At 46.6% G+C, this 13,905-nt stretch overlaps 1 protein-coding gene across 2 annotated transcripts in view; it reads left to right on the top strand.

Moving 5' to 3' along the window:
• Nucleotides 1-13,905, top strand: part of LOC118396847 (neurobeachin-like) — a 372,037-nt gene that overhangs the window by 132,256 nt on the left and 225,876 nt on the right. For both annotated transcript variants that reach the window (XM_052467492.1, XM_052467491.1), the window contains exons 24-32: nucleotides 37-474; nucleotides 795-1,012; nucleotides 1,443-1,596; nucleotides 4,926-5,106; nucleotides 7,558-7,667; nucleotides 7,939-8,004; nucleotides 8,096-8,264; nucleotides 9,034-9,146; nucleotides 9,290-9,621. In XM_052467492.1, coding sequence (XP_052323452.1) covers nucleotides 37-474; nucleotides 795-1,012; nucleotides 1,443-1,596; nucleotides 4,926-5,106; nucleotides 7,558-7,667; nucleotides 7,939-8,004; nucleotides 8,096-8,264; nucleotides 9,034-9,146; nucleotides 9,290-9,621 — 1,781 coding nt within the window. The remainder of the gene's footprint in view (nucleotides 1-36; nucleotides 475-794; nucleotides 1,013-1,442; nucleotides 1,597-4,925; nucleotides 5,107-7,557; nucleotides 7,668-7,938; nucleotides 8,005-8,095; nucleotides 8,265-9,033; nucleotides 9,147-9,289; nucleotides 9,622-13,905) is intronic.

Below are 13,905 nucleotides of genomic sequence, written 5' to 3'. Positions count from 1 at the left end.
ATGTGCAAGTTAACTAAACAGAACTGAACTCAACAGGAAGAGCCCCTGGTCCTGCCAAGTCCTGGTTCTAACCCTGATCCAGACCCTGACCCCCCTTTCCCCCCGGGCCACAGCCATGACCTGGGCCTGCTGGACCACATGACTGGCAGCTCTGAGCTGGGGACCATCGGCATGGTCGGCACGGTCACTCCTGGTGGTCCGATCAGCAGCATCCTGGAGGAGGAGAGATTTAAGCTCCAGACCACCCTGGGTGACGTCACCTCCATGCCCAGGGAAGAGGCCTGCTCTAATGGGTCAGAGTTCACAGAGACCGGGGCTGGAGCTAGGGTTGAAGGGTCTGGGTTGTCGGAGGGGGGCGAGCCCTTGGCTGGTGGGAAAGGTAGTGGGACAGATGCAGTCAGCAACACCTCAGATACTGAGAGGTCAGACGAAGGAAAGGAGGTTAAGAAGATTCAGACCACTGCTACTACACAGGTTAGTTAAATTACAAGACCTCCCTCCCTCTTGTCCTCTCTTCCTCCTCTCTCCCACTTCCCTTTGTCCCTCCTCTCTCCCTCCTGTTAGTAAGTCTGATGCGAGGAAGGATGAGAGGAGGAGGATGAGGGGGAGGAGAGAGAGAGGGAGAGGAGGAGGAGAGAGAGGAAGCGGAGGAGGAGGAGAGAGGACTAAAAGACTATTAATAGAGTCTCTGCTGTTATATAATGACTCATTTTAATTTACACACTGCTTTATACACTGTGAATTACAGTTTTGTGCGTGTGTGTGTGTCTGTGTGTCTAATGTGTGTGTGTCAGTCCCTCCATAGTCGTACGGCAGCCCAGTTAGAGCGTGACCTGCGTGTGGACCTGGGCTTCAGAGGGATGCCCATGACAGAGGAGCAGCGGCGCCAGTTCAGCCCTGGCCCTCGCACCACCATGTTCCGCATCCCAGAGTTCAAGTGGTCGGCCATGCACCAGCGCCTCCTCACCGACCTGCTGTTGGCCCTGGAGACAGACGTCCACATCTGGAGGAGGTGAGGGGACCGAGATATTGAGGACATGTCCCTAATCACACCATAGTCGGTATGTAGTGCACTACTTTGTATCAAAGCTCAATGCCCCTCTGTAGTGCACTATGTCTGACCACGTCGGGCTTCCACAAAGGACATGCAGTGGAATGTTACGTTAACATTTTGATCATTTAGTAGATGCTCTTACAGTCAGTGCATTCAAATAAGTTAGGTAAGACAACCGAATATCACATTAATTGAGAGTAAAACAAGAGTTACAGTAGATCCTGCAGCCAGTGTTTCTAACTTGCCTTACTGCGGTTGATTATTCAACACGTATCCCTGACCTGACCTAAGACCTGACCTATGCTTAACATTGTGTGACATGCTACTGCATCCTGATTAAATGAACTGTAATCCAGTTCTCTCCCTCTCTCTTTCTGCCTCCCTGCAGCCATTCAAGCAAATCCGTCATGGATTTTGTCAACAGCAATGAGAACATCATCTTTGTCCACAACACCATCCACCTCCTCTCTCAGATGGTAGACAACATCATCATCGCCTGTGGAGGGATCCTTCCTCTGCTCTCTGCTGCCACCTCTCCTTCTGTAAGTCATTCTGTCAACCTCTCTGCCACCTCTCCTTCTGTAAGTCATTCAGTCAACCTCTCTGCCACCTCTCCTTCTGTAAGTCATTCAGTCAACCTCTCTGCCACCTCTCCTTCTGTAAGTCATTCAGTCAACCTCTCTGCCACCTCTCCTTCTGTAAGTCATTCAGTCAACCTCTCTGCCACCTCTCCTTCTGTAAGTCATTCAGTCAACCTCTCTGCCACCTCTCCTTCTGTAAGTCATTCAGTCAACCTCTCTGCCATCTCTCCTTCTGTAAGTCATTCAGTCAACCTCTCTGCCACCTCTCCTTCTGTAAGTCATTCAGCCAACCTCTCTGCCACCTCTCCTTCTGTAAGTCATTCAGTCAACCTCTCTGCCACCTCTCCTTCTGTAAGTCATTCAATCAACCTCTCTGCCACCTCTCCTTCTGTAAGTCATTCAGTCAACCTCTCTGCCACCTCTCCTTCTGTAAGTCTCTCTGCCAACTCTCCTTCTGTAAGTCATTCTGTCAACCTCTCTGCCACCTCTCCTTCTGTAAGTCATTCAGTCAACCTCTCTGCCACCTCTCCTTCTGTAAGTAATTCAGTCAACCTCTCTGCCATCTCTCCTTCTGTAAGTCATTCAGTCAACCTCTCTGCCACCTCTCCTTCTGTAAGTAATTCAGTCAACCTCTCTGCCATCTCTCCTTCTGTAAGTCATTCAGTCAACCTCTCTGCCACCTCTCCTTCTGTAAGTCATTCTGTCAACCTCTCTGCCACCTCTCCTTCTGTAAGTCATTCAGTCAACCTCTCTGCCACCTCTCCTTCTGTAAGTAATTCAGTCAACCTCTCTGCCATCTCTCCTTCTGTAAGTCATTCAGTCAACCTCTCTGCCACCTCTCCTTCTGTAAGTAATTCAGTCAACCTCTCTGCCATCTCTCCTTCTGTAAGTCATTCAGTCAACCTCTCTGCCACCTCTCCTTCTGTAAGTCATTCAGTCAACCTCTCTGCCACCTCTCCTTCTGTAAGTCATTCAGTCAGTCATTCTACCTACCACCTCTCCTTCTGTAAGTCATTCAGTCAACCTCTCTGCCACCTCTCCTTCTGTAAGTCATTCAGTCAGTCATTCTACCTACCACCTCTCCTTCTGTAAATCATTCAGTCAGTCTTTCTACCACCTCTCCTCCTGTAAATCAGTGAGTCAGCTTCTCTGCCACCTCTCCTTCTGTAAATCATTCAGTCAGTCTTTCTACCACCTCTCCTCCTGTAAATCAGTGAGTCAGCTTCTCTGCCACCTCTCCTTCTGTAAATCATTCAGTCAGTCTTTCTACCACCTCTCCTTCTGTAAATCATTCAGTCATTCTACCTACCACCTCTCCTTCTGTAAATCATTCAGTCAGTCTTTCTACCACCTCTCCTTCTGTAAGTCAGTCAGTCAGTCTTTCTACCACCTCTCCTCCTGTAAATCAGTGAGTCAGCTTCTCTGCCACCTCTCCTTCTGTAAATCAGTCAGTCAGTCTTTCTGCCACCTCTCCATCTGTAAGTCATTCAGTCAGTCTTTCTACCACCTCTCCTTCTGTAAATCAGTCAGTCAGTCTTTCTGCCACCTCTCCATCTGTAAGTCATTCAGTCAGTCTTTCTACCACCTCTCCTCCTGTAAGTCATTCAGTCAGTCTTTCTGCCACATCTCCTCCTGTAAGTCATTCAGTCAGTCTTTCTACCACCTCTCCTTCTGTAAATCATTCAGTCAGTCTTTCTCCACATCTCCTCCTGTAAATCAGCCAGTCAGCTTCTCTACCACCTGTCCTCCTGTAAATCATTCAGTCAGTCTTTCTACCACCTCTCCTTCTGTAAATCATTCAGTCAGTCTTTCTGCCACCTCTCCTTCTGTAAATCAGTCAGTCAGCTTCTCTTCCACCTCTCCTTCTGTAAATCAGTCAGTCAGCTTCTCTTCCACCTCCCCTTCTGTAAATCATTCAGTCAGTCTTTCTACCACCTCTCCTCCTGTAAATCAGACAGTCAGCTTCTCTGCCACCTCTCCTCCTGTAAATCAGTGAGTCAGCTTCTCTGCCCCCTCTCCTCCTGTAAATCAGTCAGTCAGCTTCTCTGCCAACTCTCCTTCTGTAAGCTAGTCAGTCAGCTTCTCTGCCACCTCTCCTTCTGTAAATCATTCAGTCAGCTTCTCTGCCACCTCTCCTTCTGTAAATCAGTCAGTCAGCTTCTCTGCCACCTCTCCTCCTGTAAATCAGTGAGTCAGCTTCTCTGCCCCCTCTCCTCCTGTAAATCATTCAGTCAGCTTCTCTGCCACCTCTCCTTCTGTAAGCCAGTCAGTCAGCTTCTCTGCCACCTCTCCTTCTGTAAATCAGTCAGTCAGCTTCTCTGCCCCCTCTCCTCCTGTAAATCAGTCAGTCAGCTTCTCTGCCACCTCTCCTTCTGTAAGCTAGTCAGTCAGCTTCTCTGCCACCTCTCCTTCTGTAAATCATTCAGTCAGCTTCTCTGCCACCTCTCCTTCTGTAAATCAGTCAGTCAGCTTCTCTGCCACCTCTCCTCCTGTAAATTAGTGAGTCAGCTTCTCTGCCACCTCTCCTTCTGTAAATCAGTCAGTCAGCTTCTCTGCCCCCTCTCCTCCTGTAAATCATTCAGTCAGCTTCTCTGCCACCTCTCCTTCTGTAAGCCAGTCAGTCAGCTTCTCTGCCACCTCTCCTTCTGTAAATCAGTCAGTCAGCTTCTCTGCCACCTCTCCTTCTGTAAGTAATTCAGTCAGTCTTTCTACCACCTGTCCTCCTGTAAATCAGTCAGTCAGCTTCTCTGCCACCTCCCCTTCTGTAAATCAGTCAGTCAGCTTCTCTGCCACCTCTCCTTCTGAAAGTCAGTCAGCCTCTCTGTGGTGCCACACTACCATCTAGTGGGGGCTATTAGGAACTGCATGTTTATGCCTTCGTTATGTCTAGGAAATAGAACTAGTTGATTGTCTTTATTGATTGAAGCCGTTTTCATTTGCTTAGCTCCATTCTGCTATATATTCAGCTAATGAGAATTTTACTTTGTCAGAGTCATTTAAGTTGGTGATGGTTTCTTCTGTGTGTTTTGCGTATGTCTGTTAAGGATGTATGTGCTTTACCTGCTGACTGGATCTGTTGATTTGAATCATCTGTTGTGATTTTTTTCTTCTTTTTGTTTGTGTGCATGGCCAGAGTACCCAGGTTAGTGCATATGCTGTAAGTTTTATTTTCTTTCTAAACATTTATTCTCTCCGGTACAACAGAACAATATTTATATATATTTCTTGAGTATATATGATTTCCCCCTCTTCCCCCTCCCCTGTCCCCTGAACCCCTGCGTTGTGATCAGGCTGAGTTGGAGAACATCGAGGCGACCCAGGGCATGTCTTCAGAGACGGCGGTGTCCTTCCTGTCCCGTCTGATGGCCATGGTGGACGTTCTGGTGTTCGCCAGCTCACTCAACTTCTCTGAGATAGAGGCTGAGAAGAACATGTCCTCTGGAGGCCTGATGAGACAGTGTTTACGACTGGGTAAGAGTCTGTGTGTGCCTGCGTGCGCGCGTGCGTGTGTGTGAGCATGCCCTTGTCACACACATTAACTGTCATGTTAGACGATTCACGAGATCAGCAAATGCCGTGGCAAAATCATTTCACTATCATTTCAATAATTCCAGTATTCCATGAAATTCTTTGATGTGGTCAACCTAGCTAATTCATTTTCTAAATGCACTGCTATTAGATAGTAAATGTGCTTTGGTGAGTCATGTCTGCTGTAGTGGTTGGTAGTTCAGTCAGGTAGCTTGTCTGTGTAAAGGCCAGACTATTGAAGCTAGGTCTGGTGTAACAAATCCACACTTACACTCACCACACACACATACGCACACACATAGGAGCTGATCGTGGACTACAGGAAAAGGCGGGCTGAACAGGCCCCCATTAACATCGACGGGGCTGTAGTGGAGCGACTTTCAAGTTCCTTGGTGTCCACATCACCAACAAACTAACATGGTCCAAACATACCAAGACAGTCGTGAAGAGGGCACGACAAAACCTTTTCCCCCTCAGGAGAATGAAAAGATTTGCCAAGGGTCCCCAGATCATCAAGAGGTTCTACATCTGCACCATCGAGAGCAACACCGCCTGGTATGGCAGCTGCTCGGCATCTGACCGTAAGGCGCAACAGAGGGTAGTGAAATGTTTTTTGTCAGAGACTCCAGTCACCCAAGTTATAGACTGTTTTCTCTGCTACTGCACGGCAAGCGGTACCGGAGCACCAAGTCTAGGACCAAAAGGCTCCTTAACAGCTTCTACCCCCAAGCCATAAGACTGCTGAACAATTAATCAAATCGCCACCGGACTATTTACATTGACCCCCCTGCCTTTTGCACACTGCTGCTACTCACTGTTTATTATATATGCATAGTCACTCACCTACATGTACATATTACCTCAACTAACCTGTTTCCCCGCACACTGACTCGGTACCGGTGCCCCCTGTATACAAACATTTTCTTAACTCTTTCTTGAACTGTTCTGTTGGTTAAGGGCTTGGAAGTCCCCACTGGTAAGGTCTACACTTAAAGTTTGATTTGATTTGAAACACACAGCTTATGTTTTACTATACCGGTGGAGACCTAACATTTATTTCCATTAAAAATCCTATTTTCCCTAACCATAACCCTAACCCTAACCTCAACCCCTAACCCTAACCATAACCCTAACCTCAACCCCTAACCATAACCCTAACCCTAACCCCTAACCCTAACCTCAACCCCTAACCCTAACCTCAACCCCTAACCATAAGCCTAACCTCAACCCCTAACCCTAACCTCAACCCCTAACCCTCAACCTAACCTCAACCCTAAACCTAACCCTAACCTCAACCCTAAACCTAACCTCAACCCTAACCCTAACCCTCAACCCTAACCCTAAACCTAACCTCAACCCTAAACCTAACCCTAACCTCAACCCTAACCCTAACCTCAACCCTAACCCTAACCTCAACCCTAACCCTAACCTCAACCCTAACCTCAACCCTAACCCTAACCTCAACCCTAACCCTATCCTTAACTCCTAACCCTAACCTCAACCCTATCCTTAAACCCTAACCTCAACCCTAACCCTATCCTTAACCCCTAACCCTATCCTTAACCCCTAACCCTAACCCTAAACCTATCCTCAACCCTAACCCTATCCTTAACCCCTAACCCTAACTCCTAACCTCAACACTAACCCTATCCTTAACCCCTAACTCCTAACCTCAACCCTAACCCTAAACCTAACCTCAATCCTAACCCTATCCTTAACCCCTAACCCTAACCCTAAACCTAACCCTAACCTCAACCCTAACCCTATCCTTAACCCCTAACCTTAACTCCTAAACCTAACCCCCAACCATGATTCTAACCCTAACCCCTAAAATAGACTTTGTCGACGAGGGAGAATTTTCCACACACACACACACACACACACACACACACACACACACACACACACACACACACACACACACACACACACACACACACTCTCTATCTCACTATCATCATCTGTAGTGTGAAATTGGTCTGGCTGTTTGTTTCACCATGACTCTGGCCTGGCAGCTTGGAAGTAATAGTGATCAGACAAGCAGGTAACCTAGTGGTTAGAGCTTTGGGCCAGTAACCGAAAGGTTGCTAGATTGAATACCTAAACTGACAAGGTAAAAATCTGTCGTTCTGCTCCTGAACAAGGCAGTTAACCCACTTTTCCTAGGCCGTCATTGTAAATAAGAATTTGTTCTTAACTGATTTGCCTAGTTAAATAAAGGTAATATTTTTTTAGCAAAAAAAAATCATTAATGCGTTTCAAGATGCAGCTTCTGATACCCTGTCTGTCTGTCTGTCTGTCTGTCTCTGTCTGTCTGTCTGTCTGTCTGTCTGTCTGTCTGTCTGTCTCTCTGTCTGTCTGTCTGTCTGTCTGTCTGTCTGTCTGTCCTCCCAGTGTGTTGTGTAGCAGTGAGGAACTGTCTGGATGTTAGACAGAGACAGAGGGACAGAGGGACCAACAGTAAAAGCCAGGACAACCTGTATGGTGCAGCATCTGCCAACAAGGTAGGTCCTCACCTAACCTCATCATTTAGAAAGACATATTAAGTTGGTAATAATGGTACAGTTGATGGGTGGCTGTGACACCGGACGTATAGGAACTATGAGTGGGGGGGTGTGGAAGATCATTAAGTGTGACACGCAGTGTAATATGGATGCTACGATAGCGGCTAAGTAAACAGATTGGTACACGGCCGCTATGATGTCAGACTCCCTTAGTCTCCTCACTTTAGATCTCCTACAGCAGAAAATATCTCAGTAACATTCTCCCATCCAGGACCCTGACAGACTTCTACAGGACGTCGATATCAATCGTCTGAGAGCTGTCGTGTTCCGGGATGTGGTGAGTATGACTGTGTGTGTGTGTGTGCTGGTGCGTGTGTAACATGTTTGTGTGCGTATGATTGTGTAACATGTATATGTATCCCCACCAGGATGACAGCAAGCAGGCCCAGTTCTTGGCACTAGCGGTGGTCTACTTTATCTCTGTCCTCATGGTGTCAAAGTACAGGGACATCCTGGAACCACAGAGAGAGACCAACAGGATGATCAGCCAATCAGCATACAGCATTCGCCACGAGATCAACTCATCTACCAGCACAAGTGCTTGCTTTTGTTATTCAACTGCAATCCTCTCAGCTCTCTGATTAATTAATGTGATCCACTAATTGTACTGTGCAGAATGAAACATGGAAACAGGAATGGAAGTGGAGAGGGGAAATGGGAGAGGGGAAGGGAACGTGGGTGTATGAAAGTTGTACAGGTAGCCCTGGTCTCTGTGGTATGAACAGTTACATCCCACTGGGCACACCCTGAGAGAGAGCAAGCAAGACATAGAGAGATAGATTGAGAGAGAGTGTAAAAGAAAGAGAGAAAAACAGAGAGATGAGGGTTTGGGGCGTTGTGAGGCTTGTTCTATTTCCAGCCCTCTGTCGTGGTCCATTAGCCAGTCAATCAGCCAGGAGGTTGGGATCAGAGAGGCTTCTGGGAAGGACACTTCGCCGCCATTATAAATAATATCACCAGGAAGAGAGTTTCCAGCCAACAGGTAGATGGCAGATGTCTGTCTATCTGGGATGGAAGTTAGAAGAGGATAAACGAGGAAGTTAGATGGGGAGAGAATGGGCTTGTTCGACATCAACTGCATTGCAGTCAGCAACTGCCAACTGGCTGATCTACGAATCATCTTGCATCTTAAATGACTACTCATTATTATTTGTAGATCGGTCAGTCAATCTCAATTAACCCACAATGCATCACATATTTGATGCTCTGGAACACTGCTCTGCCTATGTGTGTGAGCCCACCCAGTGTCCTTGTGTCCTGACTGTGTGTGTGTGTGTGTGTGTGTGTGTGCGTGCGTGTGTTCCAGAGACCCCCCTGGCGTACCCTGACCAAAGTAAGGAGCCCCCCATCCCTGTAGAGGAGCTCCACATAGAGAGAGGCTGTCTGCCACACACTGACTCTGGCATTGGAGAGGAACAGGTTGCCCATCTAGATACTAGACTGTGTTCTCTTTTTTCGCTCTATTAGAGTAGATTGGAGTTGTATTATAATGTGTTTTTGTGCATAAACCCAGGAAGAGTACAGGTACACGAGTACATAAGTAAACTACCCCCCACCTCCAGATGGCCAGTGTGTTAAACGGGGCAGACTTGGACGCTTCAGGACCCGGGCGAGCTGACGCCATGTCCTCCCTGCTCGGCAGCCTCTCCTCTGGGGAGAAGCATAGCCAAGAGTCCCTCTTGGAGCCGCCTGGCCTGGAGGTCCTAAGGACCACCTCCTCCATCTCCTCCATCAGCCACTCAAACATCAATGTACGAAGAATCCTGAAGAGCCTAGTGGCTGGGCCTGTAGAGGGGGTGGAACCTGGACCAGAGCCCCTCCCCTACCCTGATCTTGCCGTACAGAGAGAGACCCATTCCCCCATGCTGCCCATGCAGTTCCACTCCTTTGATAGGTACGGTATACACACACACACACACACACACACACACACACACACACACACACACACACACACACACACACACACACACACACACACACACACACACACACACACACACACACACACACACACACACACACTATGCAGTTCCACTCTTTGTACTGGAGGCCACTCTGTTATGCATGTCTTATACAGTAAGAGTCAAACGTTTGGACACACCTACTCAATCAAATGTGTTTCTTTATTTTTACTATGTTCTACATTATAGAATAATAGTGAAGACATCACAACTATGAAAAAACACATGGATGTTTTGGGATGAGTTGGACCGCAGAGTGAAGGTAAAGCAGCCAACAAGTGCTCAGCATATGTAGGAACTCCTTCAAGGAAAAAGCATTCCTCATGAAGCTGGTTGAGAGAATGCCAAGAGTGTACAAAACTGTCATCAAGGCAAAGGGTGGCTATTTGAAGAATATCAAATATAAAATATATTTAGATTTGTTTAACACTTTTTGTGGTTACTACATGATTCCATATGTGTTATTTCATAGTTTTGAATTCTTCACTATTATTGGTAAAAATAAATAGTAAAATTAAAGAAAAACCCTTTGATGAGTAGGTGTGTCCAGTCTTTTGACTGGTACTATACATGTTTGACAACTTGAGCTCCACAGTAAGAAATTGTGTTAAGGGTACAGGTAGCCTAGCGGTAGAGTGGAAATGTCACTGGTTCGAATACCTGAGCCGACAAAGTGAAAAATCTGTCGATGTGCCCTTGAGCCAGGCACTTAACCCTAATTTGCTCCAGGGGCGCTGTATTACTATGGCTGACCCTGTAAAGCAACACATTTCACTGCACCTATCCGGTGTGTGTGACAATAAAACACCCATTTTTTGAATACGGTGTTGATGACAAGTACATACGCTTCAAGACAGAAATATAACGTGTGTTGTTAGTCAAGCAGACTCAACACACCACAGTTTATCCACCAGGTATGTTTAGTTGTCAGGAGCAACATTCATGGTTTACAGTCGCAAGCTAAACATCACTCACATGTTAGACATCTGGTACAGTTCGCTAAGCCCCCATGGGGAGGAGTGTGTGTGTGTGTGTGTGTGTGTGTGTGTGTGTGTGTGTGTGTGTGTGTGTGTGTGTGTGTGTGTGTGTGTGTGTGTGTGTGTGTGTGTGTGTGTGTGTGTGTGTGTGTTTGGAAAGGTATTGTGTGTGTTGTGTGTTTACATTCCTGCCATAGATAAGAACCCAGTAATCTGTGTTCCGTCCCCGTGGTAACCTGCTGCTGACAGGAGGTCAGGGTTCACATCCCAGAATCCTTATCTTTCTGTCTGGTGAACGTTCTGTACCAACAAACCCCTGAACCATGTCAAGATTGGTGTGGCTGTCGGTGTGGCTGTCGGAAGGGCCTGTTTGGGGTGTGTGTCACTTGTGATGAAGGTAAAAATGGAGGACAGAAGCGATAAGTAGATGGAGGAGAGAGGAAAGGTGGAGAGGAAGGAGAGATGGAGGAGGAGATGAAGGGTCAGTTGAAGGACTGCAGAGGTCCCCTGGGCCCTGATGACTGATTAAACAGAAGCGGCGTCCCATTTTACCCCCCTCCCCATGCCCAAGCCTGTCTCCTCACCACTCACAGCCCTAATATGCCCTGGCAGGCTGAAATGAGTTGCCAGAGCTCTCTGTATTATTTTTGAAATGCTTTCACACACAGTGTCCAGGTCACACATACGACTCCTTCATGCTTTAATGTCATCCAGCCTCAATTTGCTGTGTCTAATTCTTCTCCACATACCAGCAGAATGAGCTGCTAGGCTGGCTAGGCCTCAGGACGGCTGGGCTGTCAGGCCTGAGGCTGATAGGGACTGACAACATCAAAACAGAGCACAAAGAAAAGGCTCAGAGCGTTGAGAGGAGGGCTGAGTCCCCTGGCCTTTCTGGTTGATAGTCTCTCTGAGGTGGAGTTTTCAATTAGAGACTTCCATAACCAGAACTGGATGACCAGATGGGACCAGTGCATGGCTGATCTGAATACACCTTTAAATTCCCTCCTTTCTTTCTCTTTTTCTGTCTGTCTCTCTCTCTAGTACAGCTGTCTGACAGTAACAGTGACACAGGGGGATGTTGTCTAGCTCTGCATTTGTGATTACATTTTTAATGAAGAACTGATTTATTCTGTTTGGTTTTAATTGAACTCATTATGTTAGGAAGTTTAATCTTTTGAATCTATTTCCATAGTATATCTATATGATTGAGGATGTGTGTGTGTGTGTATATAAATGTATGTATCCACAGTCATCACCTCCTGTTCATTAATATTCCTTACTAGATTAATCCTCACTTTATTCACAGCAGCCCCTATTAAACACACCCCTGTTAATAAATGATGCCTTAGATCATCTTTGCATCATTCATGAGCACTCGGATAATCAATGATTCATATAAAAGGTTCCTGCTGGATCAACATACAGTATCAGACCGTAACCATGTCACACAGGGATAGCTGCACACATCCTTATCGTATATTTTACTCCTTTTATGTTCAATTCCATCTACAGTGGTGACCGATGTGGGGAATTAGTGCTAATCTGAAGTGTGATGGGACAAGGCATGTGATTGTTCATTCAACCTGTCAGTGTTTTTATTGTTTGTGTTCCTACTCCTATGAATTATTACAAATCAAATTTATCGGTCACACACACACATGGTTAGCAGATGTTAATGCGGGTGTAGCGAAATGCTTGTGCTTCTCGTTCAGACAATGCAGTAGTAACCAACGAGTAATCTAACCTAACAATTCCACAACTGCTACCTTATACACACAAGTGTAAAGGGATAAAGAATATGTACATAAAGATATATGAATGAGTGATGGTACAGAACGGCATAGGCAAGATGCAGTAGATGGTATCGAGTGCAGTATATACATATGAGATGAGTAATGTAAGGTATGTAAACAAAGTGGCATAGTTTAAATTGGCTAGTTGTAACGGCTCTCTTCTATCTCCTCCTCTGGCGAAGAGGTCGAACAAGGATCGGACCAAAATGCAGCGTGATGATGATTCATGATATATTTTAATGAATGAAAAACTATACATGCAGAAACTATAAAAATAATGAAATGAAATAATGAAAACCGAAACAGTCCTCTCTGGTGCAAACACAAAGACAGGAACAATCACTCACGACACACTCAAAGAATATGGCTGCCTAAATATGGGTCCCAATCAGAGACAACGAAAATCACCTGCCTCTGATTAAGAACCGCCTCAGGCAGCCATAGACTCTCATAGACAACCCTACTCAGCCACAATCCCAATACCTACTAAAACCCCAATACAAAAACACACCACAAAATAAACCCATGTCACACCCTGGCCTGACCAAATAAATGAAGACAAACATACATACTTCGACCAGGGCGTGACACTAGTGATACATGTATTACATAAAGATGCAGTAGATGATATAGAGTACAGTATATACATATACATATGAGATGAGTAATGTAGGGTATGTAAACATTATATTAAGTAGGATTGTTTAAAGTGGCTAGTGATATATTTTACATCAATTTCCATGAATTCCCATTATTAAAGTGGCTGGAGTTGAGTCAGTGTGTTGGCAGCAGCCACTCAATGTTAGTGGTGGCTGTTTAACAGTCTGATGGCCTTGAGATAGAAGCTGTTTTTCAGTCACTCGGTCCCAGCTTTGATGCACCTGTACTGACCTCGCCTTCTGGATGACAGCGGGGTGAACAGGCAGTGGCTCGGGTGGTTGTTGTCCTTGATGATCTTTATGGCCTTCCTGTGACATCGGGTGGTGTAGGTGTCCTGGAGGGCAGGTAGTTTGCCCCCGGTGATGCGTTGTGCAGACCTCACTACCCTCTGGAGAGCCTTACGGTTGTGGGCGGAGCAGTTGCCGTACCAGTGTAGTGTCGTCCGCAAACTTGATGATTGAGTTGGAGGCGTGCATGGCCAAGCAGTCGTGGGTGAACAGGGAGTACAGGAGAGGGCTCAGAACACACCCTTGTGGGGCCCCAGTGTTGAGGATCAGCGGGGTGGAGATGTTGTTACCTACCCTCACCACCTGGGGGCGGCCCGTCAGGAAGTCCAGTACCCAGTTGCACAGGGCGGGGTCGAGACCCAGGGTCTCGAGCTTGATGACGAGCTTGGAGGGCACTATGGTGTTAAATGCTGAGCTGTAGTCTGAACAGCATTCTCACATAGGCATTCCTCTTGTCCAGATGGGTTAGGGCAGTGTGGTTGCGATTGCATCGTCTG

The sequence above is a fragment of the Oncorhynchus keta genome, chromosome 18 (assembly GCF_023373465.1).
Source record: "Oncorhynchus keta strain PuntledgeMale-10-30-2019 chromosome 18, Oket_V2, whole genome shotgun sequence".
Lineage (NCBI taxonomy): Eukaryota > Metazoa > Chordata > Actinopteri > Salmoniformes > Salmonidae > Oncorhynchus > Oncorhynchus keta.
This window is presented reverse-complemented; position numbering and strand designations above follow the sequence as displayed.